This window comes from Pimephales promelas, chromosome 4 (genome assembly GCF_988280905.1).
Source record: "Pimephales promelas chromosome 4, fPimPro1.hap1.1, whole genome shotgun sequence".
NCBI classification, from domain to species: Eukaryota; Metazoa; Chordata; class Actinopteri; order Cypriniformes; family Leuciscidae; genus Pimephales; species Pimephales promelas.
In genome coordinates this window covers 18,013,173-18,033,579 of record NC_142772.1, presented here as the reverse complement: position 1 = coordinate 18,033,579, position 20,407 = coordinate 18,013,173, and the positions used below count along the sequence as shown (strand labels likewise).

The 20,407-nt window shown below is 40.5% G+C and overlaps 1 protein-coding gene across 3 annotated transcripts in view; it reads left to right on the top strand.

Annotated features, from left to right (window-relative positions):
- The window catches only part of LOC120477492 (uncharacterized), a 70,732-nt gene that overhangs the window by 32,180 nt on the left and 18,145 nt on the right, over positions 1-20,407 (top strand). For 2 of the 3 annotated variants that reach the window (XM_089130038.1, XM_089130036.1), the window contains exons 1-2: positions 3,089-3,195; positions 3,314-3,480. In XM_089130038.1, the coding sequence (XP_088986164.1) occupies positions 3,381-3,480 (100 nt within the window). In that variant the 5' untranslated portion in view covers positions 3,089-3,195; positions 3,314-3,380. Of the gene's footprint in view, positions 1-3,088; positions 3,196-3,313; positions 3,481-20,407 lie in introns of those variants that run through there. The other variant, XM_089130037.1, reaches the window with a different exon arrangement.

Genomic DNA, 20,407 nt, shown 5'->3' with positions numbered 1-20,407 from the left:
AGTGGTGTTACTATATCCAATAAAAAAGAATTGATCATCTTTTTTTTTTATTTGCTGAGAGTGACCCTGTCCTAAATGGATCCATAAACACTTGCGGTCTTATATGAGTCCACACTTCTGTGGCTTAAGGAAGAAGCCTTTGCCTGCTGGCAAAAGTGTGCATCGATGGCAAATATCGACTGCAAAAGAGCACCCTTCTGAAATTGGGACACCCTACGATTTCATGGACATAACAGATATGTGCATGATAGCCATTGTAAGTCTACAAGAACCAAAGTCATGCAAAAGTAACGTAACATTACTTCCATGAAAAATGAACAATTAACGCAATAATACATTTTTTAGAGAGTAATGCAATATTGTAACATTACTTTTAAAAGTAACTTTCCCCAACACTGGTTATCAGTCAGTAAGTCTACATTTATAGATTCATATATATATATAGATATAAAAATAATATTCTAAAGTTTTCTCTTTACTCTTTCCACCGTACCCATATGTCTAATGCCAGACAAATTAAACTCCTTCTCTCGAGTGCTTTGGTTGTATTTGTAAGGGGATCGAATTTTAAATACGTTAATGAATTGCTAAACTGCTTCTTCATTTAATGGGGTGTTGTTCGGCAAAAGAAAACCCACCCCCGGCTCCTGGCATTAGATCCCATTAGCTCACCCACCTGCTGTCTATGGCCAATGCCAGATGAGTCATAAGGCTGAAGCACTCATTCATGGGATTTCTGTTTGCCTCGGAGTACTCAGCTGCTATCCCAACATGGTGCCCTATCATAGACTGGACCGTCTAAAAATGTTAAATGTAACAATAAAATTGATTACAATAATAACAATATTATGGATCTATGACATGTAGAGCACATTAAAAATAACTCAGATGCACAGCACAAAATATGAAGCAATAACAAACATAACACTGACTCTCTGTTGCTCCCATTTGTTTCTTAAAGTGCCCCTATTATGCTATTTTAAAGTTTTCCAATGCTGTTTTGGAGTCTTCTACAACAGGTATACATGTATCAAAGATCAAAAAATGTATTTTTCTAATAATTTCTCATAATATACATTTGCACATCACCAGATTTTCAATGATTCTCAAACGACACATCAGATTAATCAATCTCTCTAAATCAGAGGTCTTCAACCCTACTCCTGGAGGCCCACTGCCCTGCAGAGTTTAAATCAAACCTACTTCAGTCTGTGATTTTCAAACAATCCTGAAGAGCTTGACTAGCTGGTTCAGGTGTGTTTGAGTAGGATTGGAGTAAAACTCCAGGAAAGTGCAGGGAATTGGGCCTCCAGGAGCAGGATTGAATACCTATGCTCTGTATCAATCACTTCTTTCCACAAGTTGCTGTGCTATGATTGGCCAGACAGCTCAGTCTGGTCAATTTAAGTTCTTTGGTCTGTTGTGATTGGTCTAACGTGTGTGTTGAAAACAAAACCGCCCATTGCCATAACAACATCAGCTCTGCGTGTCCTGAGGCTTTCTACACCATAAACTAAAGACAAACAATGTAATGAACAATGACGTCAATAGAGTGCCGAAGTGATGACATCACTTTGTAGGACAACTTGTAAGTTAGCGTTGCATGGGTTCCCTCGATTGAAAAGCTATGCATTTTCAGCATAGACTTTTGGAAAATAAGATCTGTTTTCAACAAAGAGTTGTGACCCTTATACGTTTTGTCTATCAAGATAATATTTAAGTTAATCCAAAATTTATACATTTTGAAGCCTATATAAAGTTTTTAAAAAACACAAGCAGACACAATAAAGTTTATAAACCAAAAGCAGGTTATAACTGTGTGTTTTATGTCATAGATCAAAATGTGAAAATATTTAGAGGCTTTGTTCACCACAGACTTTATTTCAGGCGATTTAGCAACAACCCATTCAAAAATCCCGTAGACTTTAGAGCGAGGGAACCGGGAGTGATAAAATGCTAACTCACTTTTGAGTTTTGCCCTACAAAGTGATGTGATAACTTCGGCACTCTATTGTACCATATTGGGCTTGGGGGCATAACGTCACGACTTTAGCGCCACAGTGGCTGATGGGAAAAATCTTCATATTGTGAGGCCACTTGTTATGGAAGAACCTGTTGTGGATGCAATGTCCTTTCACAAGGACAAAACAATAGACAACAAACTTTGTTTTCTGGCCTGATATGGCCTCAAAATATGGCGGCGCCCTCTTGTTTACGTACCAGAATGCACCGCTGATGAAACACTGCGAAACACAGAAATGTACGATTTTTCCCATCCTCACCGACCTCGTCATAAAACTTGTTTAAATGATTTTTCAACATCACCAGTGTTGACCCATTCTGAGTAATATTTTTTTTGTGTATGAATAAATGGAAGAAGCAGAAGACTGCTCCAAAACAGAACATTTTAAACAGATTAATCCAAAATAATTCCTTTATACATAATCACTTGATTATTTTTTTGTGTGGCCTGCAAACATAATTTGCTGTGTAGTGTTGGGTGTAACACATTAAATAATTAATGTACTGAGTAATTAATTACTGTAAATTTGCTTTGCCCTTGAAACGTATAGTAACTGATTGCTCTTAATTTCTTTACGGTAATTCAGTCACAGTTACTTCTGAAGTAAATGGCATTAAATACTGTATGGAATATAGAGCAATTCTATATATTTTACTATGGATATCTTCATGACACTGAACACCCTAATATCCTGAGAACTTTAATGTCTGTAGAGAAATATAAGCATATTTACAGCATCATATCATCACTCATTTCTGCCGTGCACTGGCCATATTAGGGAAGCATTAAACCAAGACTGCCCTACATGGACATAGTAGCAATGAAAGCTTATGTGCTAGGGTACAAACCTTTCCTTGCAAGCTTTCTAACTGATCCTCTAAGTACAAAGCGCTTTTGCTCTTTCATGTTACGATCAGTAAAAGGAGAGTTTGCTGCTGTGTGGTGTAAAGTGCTCAGTCTATTGAAGAGAGTAAAGAGGTTTGTAGTATATACAAAGGCTGGCTGTGATGATAATAGCGGTAATGAAACACAACCAAAATGGGAATATGCAGAGAGAGAGAGAGAGAGAGAGAGAGAGAGAGAGAGAGGAGGTGCTGCTTTGCTGAGTTAGTGACTGATTTGCACTCGTTCTTTGAAGATACGTTCACACCAATAAATGAGGCACAGCACAAGTATGTTTTGACATTTTTGATACTTTGAAAAAAAAAATTGTTAATCTAGTCAATAATGATTATGAAATGCAAGAGTTTTGTTGAATCCTGCATTATGAGAACTTTGTTTTTCTTGCAGTGCATGAATGCATTTGGTCAGATGAGGAATGATGATATGGACCATTATCTTCGTTTGAAAGGCACAGATGAAGAGGGCTAGCATGTCTCATCCTGTATGGAGTTCACTTCAGATGCTTCTGCTTCTGTCGTCTTCTGTCAGGATTAATCCTGCTGTGTCTGAATTAGGTGAGTATAACCTGTGTAGTATTTTGGATGCAAGTTAGTTTATGTGATTTTATGAGATTTTATTCTGCTTAATGGGCCCATAAAAATGCATGCGTGGCATGCAAATCTTTTATACGCTTGCATAATTTGACAAAAGGCTTGCCAAAACATTGTGCTTGCTCCACATGTAGCCTAGCAACGGTGGACTTCAAACTACCCCTGCTTCCTCAAAGTGATGCCCATTTGAAATGAGATTTAATGTGGTTAAAGATACCTGGGAATTACTTTGCAAACACTAATGCAACATATAACTATTTATGATACAGATAACATGATTGTGTTTTTAGAACTATATTCTATACATAAAGTAGGGTCCACAAGCCTAAACATTAAAAATACAGGATTAATAATCTAATTTAAACCTGTAAATAAGTAATAGTGGTGTATGATATTCAGAAAAATCGTCACAAAGTGATGTAAAGTGAATATTTACAATTTTCTTTTTACTCAGTTTTTAAAGTTGATAATACAGTTGCTGTTTTTTTTTTTTTTGTAAAAAATGATTAAATTAGAAAAATGCAAACAACATTTTCATTAAAATTCCTTTTATGAATAATTCAAGAAAGCACTGTAAAATTTTACACTATGAGGTTCCATTTGTGGCAATTAGTTGACTTTGTGGTTTATATATTTGTCCTTGTTTACAGTTAGGACCAATTTATAATTTTTTTAGTTCAGATAAATTAGTATGTTGATGTGCATGTTCTCTGTTTTATGTCGTCTTTCTCTGTCTCCTTACTGCAGTCTAGTTCTGTTGTCTTTACAGTCATCATTACCGTCATCTTTCTCTGTTGTCCTTACTGTCGTCATCTCATGTTGTCCTTGCAGTGCGTGCCCACTGGCGCAGAGCAAGCGTTTCCAATTCATTCCTATGGAAGTTGAGAAGAAAGCATTGAGAGTGTCAAAAAGTTGGCAGGTTCGACTATGCAAATATCAGGCAAAAAAACATGGTCGGCAGCCAATCGCTGTGAGGTTCGGGTATGACGTCTGTCTTGAGAGTTTAAAAATATGCAGGTTGTGCTGAAGTTTATGCTGGATTTAATGCATTAATCATGTTGTTTACACATTTGGACGCTTTGCAGCCTGTTTGGTTTTAAATGGCCAAATGCTTAAAGTGTTAGTTCACCCAAAAATGTTCGTTCATCTTCAGAACACAGTTTAAGATATTTTAAAATTTTTAGTCCAAGAGTTTTCTGTCCCTCCATTGAAAATGTATGTACGGTATACTGTCCTTGTCCAGAAACGAAATAAAGACATCATCAAAGTAGTCCATGTGACATCAGTGGGTTAGTTAGAATGTTTTAAAGCATCAAAAATATATTTTGGTCCAAAATTACAAAAACTACGACTTTATTCAGCATTGTATTCTCTTCCGGTTCAGTGATGCTGATGTCGTAAGACACTGCTGACATGTAACTGGTGCGCCTGAGCTTCGTTTACAGTTTGAGGGAGACGCATGCTGTAAAGAAAACAATCTTCGCAAACATTTTCGACACAGAGGAAGACCAGCCATATTTATTTGAACCCGAATACACTGACGCACCAGAACAAGTCAGCAGCGTCTTACATCATCAGCGTCACTGAACGCTGTGTGCATTTTTTTTTACAGTACATGGGATTGGGTCTAATAGAAAAAGAAAACATCAAATACATCTAGGAAGGTTATTTTAGTGATTATTCTTTCCCCTCCAATTTTTTTTTTCCCTTCTGAAAATAATGCAAAGAAATTTCAGGTGTTACCTGGATTTTCTTTTTTCAAACTTCTCTTTCTGTAGACATCTTTTCAAACTCTTCTCAGCTTCTTCATGTGTGGCTGCAAGTTAAATTGTGAGTTTAATAACTGTAAAGTATTAATTCCACCATATATTGAATTTATACACTGACCTCAACTTACAAGGTGTCTAACAGGTTCATAGGACAACCATTGCTGAGTAGGCAGCTCATATTTCTTAACTGCAGCCCGTACCTTGGCGGTGTCTTTGGGTGGATATGGTGGCCATAAAATCTTCTTTCCAATCAGCAAGCGGTGTGGCACTTAAGTGTGCAACCATTTTAAAATTGAATGGTGCACCACTGCTTCATTTTTTTTTAACAACAACAGCAACAAAAAACCTCTCTAACAATACAATAATACTAATTTAAACCTTCCCTTTAAAAAAAGCAGCAGCTAATTATGTTTAGTTCAAGCTTATCTTACAACAGCAAAAGCATGTGGTAATCTACAAGAAAATCATTATGTCATATGGATGAGTGGCATGGCAATGAAGACATTCTTGTCAGGACAGAGGACATATTACAGCCTAATAGAGTGCCGAAGTTATCACGTCACTTTGTAGGCCAAAACGCAGAAATTAGTTAGCATTTTAGCACTCCCAGTTCCCTCGCCCTAAAATCTATGGGATTTTTGAATGGGTTTTTGCTAAATCGCCTGAAATAAGGTCTGTGGTGAACAAGCCTCTATATATTTTCACGTTTTGATGTATGACATAAAAGACACCTGTTATAATCTGCTTGTGTTTTTTTTTTTAACTTTATATAGGCTTCAAAATGTATACATTTTGGATTCATTTATAACGATTAGCTTGATAGATAAAACGTGTAAGGGTCACAACTCTTTGTTGAACACAGATCTCATTTTTTGTAACGATTAGCTTGATAGATAAAACGTGTAAGGGTCACAACTCTTTGTTGAACACAGATCTCATTTTTTGTGATTTTCCAAAAGTCTATGGGTAAAATGCAGAGCTTTTCGATCGAGGGAACCCATGCGCCGCTAACTTCTGAGTTGTCCTACAAAGTGATGTCATCACTTCGGCACTCTAGGAGCCTGGCCACATCAAGATTGTCCTGCAACTCCCTCACTTTATAACAACCTATGCTGGTTGACTCAAACAGGTAGGAGAAGAATGACTTGATGATGAAACTTTTGAAATAGGACAAAAATCCCTAACCCATTTCACGTAGTGAAACTGCAACGCTTCTAGGTTTTATGTCACACGCATCACACACATGACCAGCGTCGGCCAATATTGAGCCTGCGTGAGACATACAACACAGAACCGTTGTGCAGTTCCACTACGTGAAATCTCGAGGCCAAAAGAGAAGATTGAGCCACTGTCACTCGGGTTATTTTAACGGTGTCTTTAATAACTTCTGGGCCGGCCAGTCTCGATCCGTTAAGAAGGCTATGGAGGAGTGATTCAGCTCTCAGATTTAATAAAAAATATATTAATTTGTGTTCCGAAGATGAACGAAGGTCTTACGAGGTTGGAACAACGTGAGGGTATGAGTAGGGAGAGTAATTACATAATTTTCATTTTGGAGTGAACTAACACTTTAATGATATTTCTTAAAATAGCAATCTGGCCAACTATTTGCACACAATTATCTCTTTGCACTAGATAGTCAGAGTGTACTTTTCAGTGACCGCTTTTCTGAACTAAGGCTATGGAGCATTGGACCATCAAAATGTGGTTGACTTAAGTTGTACTTGTAAGGCTTTGGTTACTCCGCATTTGGCATTTTTCAGATAACCTTTTCAGAACTTGCTGTGAGGGTAATTGACCCTTGAGCAAAATTTGTTTTATTTGACATAAATAATTATCAAAAGGAAATGCTGACACATTATCCAAAGGTCTACCATATATTCATGTCTACCATACAGTTGTCCAAAGTGGCGTACAAAAGAGACAAGCAAATCATCAGCACAATCAATCATCACCTCTGGGGTTCCAGAAGATAAAAGCAAATACAAAGCAACAGAAAACAACATTAAGTTCTCATACATGCTTTTGAATGCAATTCTGAAACACAACAGGGCCTGTGAACAACATAAATGAGAGCAGCTGTCCAGTGGTCAATTTCTGAAAACCCTCTTGGTTTCCGGCTAAAATCAACAGGTGTGTAGGGACTCAGCAACACTGTTAGACCTTACCAGGTTTTTTACAGTAAAATACTGGCAACACTGTTGCCAGTAATTTACTGTAAAAATGCACTAAAACTAATAAGTTGTATTTTTTAGTTGACTTGAGTTTTAGTGCATTTTTACAGTAAATTACTGGCAACAGTGTTGTAAAAATGCACTAAAACTAATACGTTGTATTTTTTAGTTAACTTGAGTTTTAGTGCATTTTTACAGTAATTTACTGGCAACAGTGTTGCCAGTATTTTACTGTAAAAAACCTGGTAAGGTCTAACAGTGAACTTTTCAGAAATGTGGACAATCTAGTAATTTGTTTTACCTCTGATCCATAAGTTTTAGAAAGTTTCCTATTGACACCTAGACAGCATAAGTGCATTTAATCTAATGGAAACATATTAACCATTTTTACCAAGCCAGCTAAAGATTAAAATTAGAATCGGGCCTCAACTTTGCATCAGTTTCTGGGAATGTCATTTTATTTTGCCACACACCCACTTGAACACATTTCTCACAGCCTGAGTAGCCATTGTGAGATTTTGTAATTTTAACCACGGCTCTGGCCGGGGCACCACACACAAAAGAGTATACTTGTACCAATACGTTTCAACCATTGTATACAATACCACGCATAGCATAAGAACATCAGCTAAATCATCAATAAATGGCTTTAAGAACTCAAATATGCACTTGGGTTTTTACATACCACAGTAAAGGCCAACGAGGAAGTGATGTTTGGTAGTCACAATTGACAATGGCAAGAATTGGCCCAAACTGAAGTGTACAGCTTTTGAAAAGTGGAAGCCCATCTAAATTGAACTGTAATTGAACTGTTTGCAATTGTTCAGACAGGATTAAGCTTTTCAAACATTGACAAGGGGGACACTATCCCCTTTGCCAAGCCAAAATGATAATACTCCCCAGTCCCCACCTTCCATCTTTATGGTAGATGGAACTGTCCTGGCATCAGTGGACAATTCTGAATGAAACATTCACAAACTACTTAAATGCACTGAATGCAGCAAGTGAGTGAGAAGGTAGAGGCCCAATATCACAAACTCCTTAAAGGAAACTCACTCGTCTGAGCTTCTGATTCAGTATCAGAGTCAAAGTCTGATGAGCTGACTGTGTCATTACAACACATTCTCATCCTTTGGCGTCAGGTGACGCCATATGTTGGATGCAACAGAACTCAGTGGAACTCAGTGACTCAATCATTACAATCTAAACCAGCTGACTCTCTAACAACTTTAGAGTACTCAACATAATCTTTTTCTGCTTCAACACGGTTTTCTTGTGACAGAATTCTGTTTATTGGTTTCATTATATTGTTGTAGTGTTTCTGACTCTGTAGACTTAATCATTGATTTTAATTTATGCCTCTTTGACCACTGTGAAGTCATTATTGTTAAAAGTGGAGCAACAGTTCAAGCATGATATCACTTAAAAGCAAGTCAATTAAATTCTCATACAAACCTGTACTACATACAGTCACACATAAGAGCATTCAACTAATAACATTTACTTTTTACAATTTATGAATACACAGACAGTTATTGAGAACAAGATTTTAGTTTTAGATTTTAGTTGTATTTTTTTAAATCTAAAATATATTAGTGCTTCAACATATTTTACATTTTGTGCAATAAACATTTGTAAATGGAAGGGCTATAATACGCAGGACTTATGTTGACAGTTGACACTAATTTACCAAGAAACTATTTGTAGCAGGTAACAAGTGTTCTGAGTAAGAACAGCTTAATTATTTTCAATGAAAGCAATCAATTTCATTAAAGCTGCAGATTTACCTAATGCATACCAATTAATCTCTTTAAATATCACATGCAAATGAAGAGTTCAGATGCAAAAGCCTCTAAGTGCCATTTGAAATTTTCTTCTAAAATGATCATTTTTATCAAGCTTGTATATTTAAGTTCAGTAATTTCACTTAAATGGCAATGAAGATTACCTATTAGTTGTCATTTAAGTGAAATTACTGAACTTAAATATACAAGTTTGATAAAAATGGTCATTTTAGAAGAAAATTTCAAATGGCACTTAGAGGCTTTTGCATCTGAACTCTTCAAATGTCTTTGATTTTGAGTTTTACCATGAACAGTTACTGATACTGTTTCAGGTATGAATGTTTACCTGATAAAGCTACAAGCAGGAGATACAGGATAAAATCAAATCTTATGTCATTGTCAAGAAGTTACTGTGCTGTGGACTGCAACTCATGTATGATCAATGTCACCAATGGTGTGCTTCTCATTTGCATAAATATTCATCCTCCTCAGCCTTAACTCCTCCTACTGAAGGCCTTGGAGTAAATGCAAAGAGTAACAGAAACATTTACATTTACATTACATAGTCATTTAGCAGACGCTTTTATCCAAAGCGAGGACTACACCAAGCGAGTCATCGTGAAGATGCAAAAACAACGCAAGAAGTGCTCAAAATACAAAGTTCAGACATTGCTCGGAGGAGTAGCATAAGGCATAAGCAAGGATTTAAAGGAAAAAGAAAGTTTTTTTTTTTAAATTATGTTAAGTGCTCACAGAAGAGAAGAGTTCTCAGTTGTCTTTTAAATGCTGACAGGGATTCTGCATTCCGGATGAGGGTGGGGAGATCATTCCACCAGCATGGTACCGTGAGTTCTGGAGAGTAATTTTGAGGCTCTCTGTGATGGTACCACAAGCCGTCGCTCATTGACTGATCATAGGCTTCTGGTAGGGATGTAGACTTGTACTGTAGTAATGAGTGGAAGTAGGAGGGAGCTGATCCTGTGGTCAATCTGTAATCAATTGACCACAGGATCATTTGCTATACAAAACATATAAAGTTTAATATTCATGGTCATGGGCTTCTAGAGATTAGGGCCTGTATTCATACAGATTCTAAGAATCCTCTCAAAAAACTCTTTATTTAGTCTTAGCTTCAAGGTAAAATATGTAGGAATTTTTCACCACAAGAGGGCGGAGTTACCAACAACAACAAAGGCGAAGCTTGATGACGCTATGAGGGAGAGTTGAATAATGGTAGATGTCGTTTTTACCATCCAGAGAGATGTTATGGAATTACTGAATAATGATCACAGATGAGATGAGGTAATTTATTTGTTTTTGTATTACCTGTAGCCTACGTCTCATCGCAATATGTCGCCATAATGAATTAACTGCAAGGAATGTGAAATTATGCTATATCCTATTGTCAAATGATATTTGCTATTTGTCAAATGATTTGCTGGGTTAGGGCTGCGCAGTTTTACGCATTTATGGTTAATGCCGTGTTCTTTCACGTGTTCAAACCAATCACACTCTTTGAACAAACATTTGCAAGTAATGGCTAAATATTGTTTAACAACACCTATCTGATTGTATTTAATTGCACTGCCATAATATTGATCAAAACACAAGTGATAAAAAGTATTACCAAAGCACAAAGAGCAATTCAGCTATGAATTTTCATCAGCATAACATCACTCGATAGTTTTTGAGGTAAATCAACATATGCATAATGATTGATCTGTCATGTCATATAGGCCTATATAAGTGATATTATTGACAGTTGCATCATGACATCCTTTTGTTTTATGTACATTTGCTCACCTGTAAAGTATATGCAAGAGCGGTGTTGCTCCAAGTTAGTCGCAGACGTGGAGCTCTCGGCATCTCGAAAACATCACACCGATATTGATCCTCATTTTAGTTCTCATTTTTTGTCCCAAAGTCTGCTTGCCATGGTTCATAATGATTGGACGAAACAACAACAGCGTGCAGCTAAACTTTACGCATTATGCAGTTGTCCACGTCTGTCGCCATGGTTAGGTCTTGGCTATGGCCCTATGGCAGTATGAACCGTCTATGGTATGAACAGAAACCGAGGAAAGCACGGATATTGCGTCATTGACAGGCAAATTTTTTTTCCGGGACGGCCACTTATTTAAAATTGGAATTTCTCTGAAATAAAAAATCTTTGGAGACTTTTGGGATATTGTAAGTACACAACTGCAGGAAATATCACACTGTGCAAGTTTTGTATATTTTATTACAAATTCCATATATTATACCTTTAAGAGCGATTCGGGACCGATCTGAGAGCAACTCTGAGTAAGGCAAAGAAAAAAACTTTAATCTTAGTGAGGAGGCGGGGCTGTTTAACTTCAATTTTTATTTAGTTTCTTTTATCACTTCATCAAACAAGATATCAATATTGGACAGGATGCATCTGTGTTTTTCTCTTAATAAAAAAACAAATTGGGTACTTCACAATGAAACTAATGTGCATCATCGAGTCTCTCTTTTGTTTCCTTTCCTTATATCCTAATTCCAACCTAGCATGCAAGAAAAGGGTATAAACATTAAACAATGAGGATGGAGGAGATTGAAGGAATGTGTATTTATAAATTAAAATATATCCCTCCTCACTCAAGCATTACTTCAACTATTTGTTTATTTATTCTAGCCAGTGTACACTTAAGAGATCTGTATTTAAATTTGTAAAATTAATTACAAACATATATTTTTTTTTATAAATCTTATAAAAGTCTCTATAAAAGTTATTGTAAATAAAACAAATGTGACATTTATGGTTCATTTAAACGAAGATTTAAAATTATTTTACATATTTGAAAGGGGTGCAGAATATATGTTGACTTTTGAGCAAATGTATAATGCTCTTGAGCTTCAGCCTTCTCAATTAAATAAAACACAAGGGAAATAATAAGCACCAACCCATGATCATCAGCTACAAATCAATATTAGTTCAATGTTGACGTCACCCATTTTTGCTCTTGGCTTTCATCAAAATGTCAATGTTGATTCAACATAAATCAAACTTTGAAATTGGAATCTCAGTAAAAATTATGGTTTGGATGAAAACACCACATTGTATCAATGGCACCTTGCTATCTGAGTGGTTTATTTCAACACTTTAATTAATTATATCCTAATTAATCATTAATGAATAAATAATCTTAATAGATTGAGTAACAATAAATCAAATGCAAATAACAAGAATGTAAAAACCAGAAATAAGATATATATGCACCATTGTTTGTAGTTGGGTCATGCATGTCAAACAAAGGACTTCTGTATGATGTACAGTACCTGTGTTTTCTCTCTAATAATGGCTCAGTGGTTCATGTGGGTTGTCTACAAACCGAAAGGTTGGTGGTTCAATCCTCGGTTCCACCTGACCAAGTGTCGAGGTGTCCATGAGCAAGACACCTAACCCCAGCTGCTCCCGACGTGCTGGATGGCGCCTTGCATGGCTGACACCGCCGTCGGTGTATGAATGAGTGTGTGAATGGGTGAATGTGAGGCAAAAATGTAAAGCGCTTTGGTGGCCATTAGGTCTATAAAAGCGCTATATAAATGCAGTCCATTTACCATTTACCATTTACTAAGAAGTGCACATGCAAAACCAAAATGGACGTATACCAATTAGTGCACATTTTCAAACTAAAATTGGTGTTTTTCAACCATTTTTCAAAAGACTTGCTAAAATCATATGGGCCCATCCCTAAACCAAGTAGATTAGAGCAAATTAGGTAAAACATGTTACCATGTTTTCTGGGTATATTTAAAACATTTTGTATGTTTGGCAACTGTTCTTCTAACCCTAATCGATGGAGTGTGTAGCTTTTCACCTCTTAAAGTAGGAAGACATGTCAAACCATGTTATACTTTACAGAGTACTCTTGCATTGTCAATTGTCAATACAAGATCTTGACCAAAAATATGCACAGTAACATTTGATGCATCACAACATTTATTTAAATGTAGAGGTGCATACATTTTTGCTCAAGGTCTTGTATTGACAAAGCAAGATGCAAGCACTCTGTAAAGCCTACTTCAGCACATATCAAAGAGATGCCAATTCATGTGTGAAAAACGTTCTTCTTGCTTCCTCCCAAACAGTATTCCACATTTTGAGCCTGATGAATCTTGATATTGCCATATGGCCATGATGTGTCTTCCAACATGGTGGTTTAAAATGAAAAGCTCCCCTCTCCATCATTTAGGTTTAGAAGAATTGTTGCCAAACATTAAACATGTTAGAAACATAGTAATCACTGCAATAACAATCCAAGAATCTTAATCATTTGCCTATTTAAAGCCTATTTTATTTTATTTTTAAGTTTAAGTTTGGATGCTTTCATTGTGATTATAATGGCTGGGTTTACATAGTGTATCTTTACTTAGGGCATTCGGAAACAAGCTTGCCTATTTCCAAATGCATTTGCATGTATGTCTGATGATTATAATGGTTGTGTGTTGAAAAAAAAAAGATTAAACAGTATGGACGACATAGCAAGACAATGATAAAGATAACAAGATATACAGTTGTAATCGAAAATATTCAATCAACCCCCATACTGTGAATTAGGTTTATTTGCAAAAATTACCGACTTTCATCTGTTTGCAATGAACAAATCATACATACATATACATACATTCATCTTCTTCCGCTCATCCAGGGCCGGGTCGCGGGGGCAGCAGTCTAAGCAGAGATGCCCAGACTTCCCTCTCCCTAGACACTTCCTCCAGCTCTTCTGGGGGGATGCCGAGGCGTTCCCAGGCCAGCCGGGAGACATAGTCTCTCCAGCGTGTCCTAGGTCTTCCCCGGGGCCTCCGCCCAGTGGGACGTGCCCGGAACACCTCCCCAGGAAGGCGTCCAGGAGGCATCCGGAACAGATGCCCAAGCCACCTCAACTGACCCCTCTCGATGTGGAGGAGTAGCGGCTCTACTCTGAGCTCCTCACGAGTGACCGAGCTTCTCACCCTATCTCTAAGGGATCGTCCAGCCACTCTGCGGAGAAAGCTCATTTCGGCCGCCTGTATCCGGGATCTTGTCCTTTCGGTCATGACCCAAAGCTCATGACCATAGGTGAGAGTAGGAACGTAGATTGACCGGTAAATCGAGAGCTTTGCCTTACGGCTCAGCTCCTTCTTCACCACAACAGACCGGTACATCGACCGCATTACTGCTGAAGCTGCACCGATCCGTCTGTCAATCTCCCGTTCCATCCTTCCCTCACTCGTGAACAAAACCCCAAGATACTTAAACTCTTCCACTTGAGGAAGGATCTCTCCACCAACCTGAAGTGGGCAAGCCACCCTTTTCCGGCTGAGGACCATGGCCTCGGATTTGGAGGTGCTGATTCTCATCCCAGCCGCTTCACACTCGGCTGCAAACCGTCCCAGTGCATGCTGAAGGTCCTGGTATGAAGGGGCCAACACGACAACATCATCCGCAAAGAGCAGAGACGAAATCGAGTAGTCCCCAAACCTGACACCCTCCGGCCCCTGGCTGCGCCTAGAAATTCTGTCCATAAAAATTGAACTTTTTATTGCCCCTCCTTGAACTGCCACCTTAACGTGGTGGAGAGGTTTGAGTACCTGAATGACCCTAGGAGCTATGTTGTCTGGGGCTATATGCCCGTGGTAGGGTCTCCCAAGGCAAACAGGTCCTAGGCGACGGGTCAGACTAAGAGCGGTTCAAAAACCCCTTATGGCAGAGTTATACTCAAGGACCGTGACGACGCCCGGTATGGCGCAGCCGGGGCCCCACCCTGGAGCCAGGCCCGGGGTTGGGGCTCGTATGCGAGCGCCTGGTGGCCGGACCTCTCCCCACGGGGTCCGGCCGGGCTCAGCCTGAAGAAGCGACGTGGGACCATCTTCCCGTGGGCTCACCACCTGCAGGAGGAGCCGTAAGGGGCCGGTGCAGAGAGGATTGGGCGGCAGTCGAAGGCAGGGGCCTCGGCGACCCGATCTCTGGACACGGAATCTAGCCTTAGGGATGTGGAACGTCACCTCACTGGCGGGGAAGGAGCCTGAGATTGTGCGTGAGGTTGAGAGGTTCCGACTAGAGATAGTCGGGATCACCTCTACGCATGGCTTGGGCTCTGGAACCACACTTGAGAGAGGATGGACTCTTCACCACTCTGGAGTTGCCCATGGTGAGAGGCGGCGGGCTGGTGTAGGTTTGCTTATAGCTCCCCAGCTCAGCCGCCATGTGTTGGAGTTTACCCCGGTGAACGAGAGGGTCGTTTTCCTGCGCCTACGGGTCGGGGATAGGTCTCTCACTGTCGTGTGTGTCTACGTCGCCAAACGGCAGTGCAGAGTACCCGGCCTTCTTGGGGTCTCTGGGAGGAGTGCTGGAAAGTGCCTCGACTGGGGACTCCGTTGTTCTACTGAGGGACTTCAACGCTCACGTGGGCAACGACAGTGACGCCTGGAGGGGCGTGATTGGGAGGAACGACCCCCCCGACCTGAACCCGAGTGGTGTTCAGTTATTGGACTTCTGTGCTAGTTACAGTTTGTCCATAACGAACACCATGTTCAAGCATAAGGGTGTCCACCAGTGCACGTGGCACCAGGACATCCTAGGTCGTAGGTCGATGATCGACTTTGTGGTCGTTTCATCTGACCTGCGGCCGTATGTCTTGGACACTCGGGTGAAGAGAGGGGCGGAGCTGTCAACTGATCACCACCTGGTGGTGAGTTGGATCCGATGGCGGGGGAGGAGGCTGGACAGACTCGGCAGACCCAAGCGTACTGTAAGGGTTCGCTGGGAACGTTTGGCTGAATCTCCTGTCAGAAAGATTTTCAACTCTCACCTCCGGCAGAGCTACGACCAGATCCCGAGGGAGGCTGGAGATATTGAGTCTGAGTGGACCATGTTCTCCACCTCCATTGTCGAAGCGGCTGCTCAGAGCTGTGGCCGTAAGGTCTCCGGTGCCTGTCGAGGCGGCAATCCTCGAACCCGGTGGTGGACACCGGAAGTAAAGGATGCCGTCAAGCTGAAGAAGGAGTCCTATCGGGCCTGGTTGGCTCGTGGGACTCCGGAGGCAGCTGACAGGTACCGGCAGGCCAAGCGGACAGCGGCCCGGGTGGTCGTGGAGGCAAAAACTCGGGCCTGGGAGGAGTTCGGTGAGGCCATGGAGAAGGACTATCGGCTGGCCTCGAAGAGATTCTGGCAAACTGTCCGGCGCCTCAGCAGAGGGAAACAGTCCCCTACCAATGCTGTTTACAGTAGGGGTGGGCGGCTGTTGACCTCGACTGGGGATGTCGTCGGACGGTGGAAGGAATACTTCGAGGACCTCCTCAATCCCGCCGTCACGTCTTTCATTGAGGAAGCAGAGGCTGAGGGCTTGGGGGTGGACTCGTACATCACCCTAGCTGAGATCACCGAGGTAGTCAAGAAACTCCTTGGTGGCAAGGCACCGGGGGTGGATGAGATCCGCCCCGAATACCTCAAGTCTCTGGATGTTGTGGGGCTGTCTTGGTTGACACACCTCTGCAACATCGCGTGGCGGTCGGAGACAGTGCCTCTGGGATGGCAGACCGGGGTGGTGGTTCCTCTTTTTAAGAAGGGGGACCGGAGAGTGTGTTCCAACTATAGGGGGATCACACTTCTCAGCCTCCCTGGGTACTGGAGAGGAGAATACGGCCGATAGTGGAACCTCGGATTCAGGAGGAACAGTGCGGTTTTCGTCCAGGCCGTGGAACACTGGACCAGCTCTATACTCTCTACAGGGTGCTGGAGGGTTCATGGGAGTTTGCCCAACCAGTCCACATGTGTTTTGTGGATTTGGAGAAGGCATTCGACTGTATCCCCCGAGGCGGCCTGTGGAGGGTGCTCCGGGAATACGGGGTCCGGGGTCCTTTGCTAAGGGCTGTCCGGTCCCTGTATGACCGAAGCAGGAGCTTGGTTCGCATTGCCGGTAGTAAGTCAGACTTCTTCCCGGTGCATGTTGGACTCCGGCAGGGCTGCCCTTTGTCGCCGGTTCTGTTCATGAAGAAATCAAAGAAAATTAATTAAAATAGCTGCATTTGTTTCACAATAACAAATGCCTCAAGTGGTTTCCCCAAATTTAAATGAAAATGCAACTTTTAATGACTTCTGCTGTCTCAAAATTATTCAACACCTTCATGACAAGCATCTTTAGAACATCATTTTGCTGTTATGACCTGCTGCTAATGAGAGGTGTAACCAGACACCAGCTTCTGGCAGCGTTTCTGAGGAATCTTAGCCTCCAGTCCTGTTATATTCTTAGGTTTATGTGCTGCAACTGCCTTCTTCAAATCCCACCAGAGATTTTCTATGGGGTTCAAGTCAAGTGATTGATGGCCACTGTAGAATCTTCCAGGACTTCCTCTGCAACCAAGCCTTGCTGAAATCTGAGGTATGCTTGGGATCATTGTCTTGTTGGAAGGTCCAATGACACCTAAGTTTCAGCTTCCTCATTGACGGCTTTACCTAGGATTTCTCCTAGGATTTCCTGATACTTCAACGAATTCATTTCGCCTTCCACACGCTACAGGTTTCCAGTGCAAGAGGTTGCAAAGCAGCCCCAGAGCATCACCGAGGACCACCAATGCTTTCAATGTTGGTAGGGGGTTCTTTTCAGCATATGCTTCATTCTTTGTCCTCCAGACATACCGCTGATCCAATAGGGCCGAAAGGTCCCAGTTTTGTTTCATTGCTACACAGAACATAATCCCAAAACTTCTGTGACTTATTTATATGATTTTTAGCATATTGGAACTGACTTTTCTTGTGGTTTTGGGTCGGTGTTGGTGTATATCATGGAGTTCTGGTATGCGTTTAGCATATGCGTCTTAAGCCAAGTTCACACTACAGGACTTTAAGCCCGATTTGCAAATTGTTTAGCTCGCCGACAGGTCAGGGTGTTTTCGCGTGCAAATCGCGGGTGATTAGCGGACGATGAACACTTGCCAATCTGTTAGTATGAAAGAGCCAACAACGCAGCATAAACGATCGCAGACGCATCGCCGAGCCCAGAAAAATATCAAGCATGCTAGATATCCAGAGCCGTCACGCGACTCAACCTCAGTGATGTCATGAGTACAGCCAATCATAGCATCGCATGGGTTGAGGACACCAGGTAAATCTTAGTTTTTCTTTTTTTTTTCTTTTCTTTTTTTTCAGAGCAGATCGTCGCGCAAACAGTGTGCAGCACTAGTTTCTGTCTGACGTCCATATTCGTGTGTAGTGTTCTCTTCTTTGCTGGGTATTTGCGCACGTGCTGTTTCACGTCATTTCTGGTTCATTTTATTGCTGTTTTTTTGTGACAAAATGTGGTTTGTAGATAAGATAGAATCGTTGGGTGACAGAGTTGTTGTCAACCCGTTATTTATTTGATTATTTTCAGAATTTAGACCGTACCATAGTACTGAAAGAGCTCTCATTAGAGTCAAAAATGATTTGCTCTTATCATCCGATCGTGGTTGTATCTCTATACATGCGTTGTCAACTCATGTAGTGAATTACCTCCTGTTGTGGCTCAATCACGTTGTGTTGTGTGTGAACAGCGAAACAACTTGAACACTCCTGATTTCACTGAGAGCAAGTCATGTAGTGTGAACTTCACAGTTCAGCCCAACGTTTTAAAATCATGTAGTGAACAAGGCATTATTGTGCAAGCTGAAACCTTAGAGCCTGTTGCCACTAAGTTTTGCTGCAGGTCTTTTGCAGTCACTCGTGTTTTTCTGAACCTGCCTTCTCAGAAATGTGGATGCAGCAGTTGATAGCTTACTTTTTCTGCCCTGTCCAGGTAGAACCACTTTTCCTTTAACTTTTTTTTTTTGCGAACTATGCTTTCAACGCTATCTCCATGAGCATTTAGTGCATTCACTCTCTATTTGTATCCTGTTCCTTGTTTGTGCAGATTTATAATATTTCTAACATGCAGTAAAACGTGACTGTCAACAAACAGTTCAGAATTTCACATGTTCTAGCTCAAGCAAATTTGGTGTTTCTAATGAAGCCCGTGCAACGGCGACAGTTGTACTTTGTGCACACCACACACACCAGCTAGTTGGAGAGGAGAGGAGAGAGAAAGAGAGAGAGTGATCGAGCCAATTCAGTTAATGGGGATTTTTAGGTGGCCATGATTGGTAAGGGCCAATGAATGGAATTTGGCCAAGGAAGGTTACCCCTACTCTTTACGAGAATCCATGGGTTTTTAATTACCACAGAGAGGGGGTGGGGGCCAATACTGCCCTACAAAGCAAAAAGGCAGTAACTACGCACTACGCAGAGTGCAGAACTGAGAAAAATGACTTTTGCTAGGGCTTTTTGCAGTTACTGTACAAACGACTACCATTTTTCTCTAAAACGACACGCATTTAAGATAAGATGTTTTGTCAAATAACAAAGGATGCCTTGAATGTCATGAAAATTGTAATAATTAATGCTTTACCAAAACTGCAGTTACTGCCTTTTTGCTTTGTAGGGCAGAATGGCTGCTGGCCTGTGATTAGTTGCATCAGGTGTGCTTTTGACAACACCTGTTTTGTAGAGTTGTGCCGTTGTGAAGGTTTCTATTTAGAGGGTTGAATAATTGAGACTGCAGAAGTCATTAAAAGTTTTATTTGTTAAAATAATTTTTAGTTACATTTGGTGAAAACCCTTGAAACAACCTTGTTGTGTTGAGCTATTTCAATTACTTTTGTTTAGTTTGTTTATTGCAAACAGCTGACTTACAGACAAAATGTTTTCCCAATAAACCAGGGGCCGTATGCATAAAGTAACTTTAGAATAAAATTAAGCTTAAGAAAAAGCGTGATTCATAAAGGTTCCCAGGTGTCAAAACTAGGTTTCAGCCCCTAAATTATTCAAGAGTGCCAGAGACATCCTAACCTAAGAGTAACAAGATGGCACCAGAGAGGAGGCTGCAAACTTTTCAACGAAAATATGTTGTATTGGAGTTAAATGATGTTGAAGTTGATCATCAAGGTATGCTTTTTGTAAGAAATTCAAGGAAATTAAATGAAAGTGATAATTAAATTTGTGTAAACTGGAAAAAGCATTGCACCATTGATGACTTCAGCTCATCAATCCACAGTAAGCAGGGTCTGAAAAAGCATTATTGTGACACTGACCACACCAAACATACAGTAGTGGCCAAAAGTCATGTGAAGAGTTTATTTTTTTTAT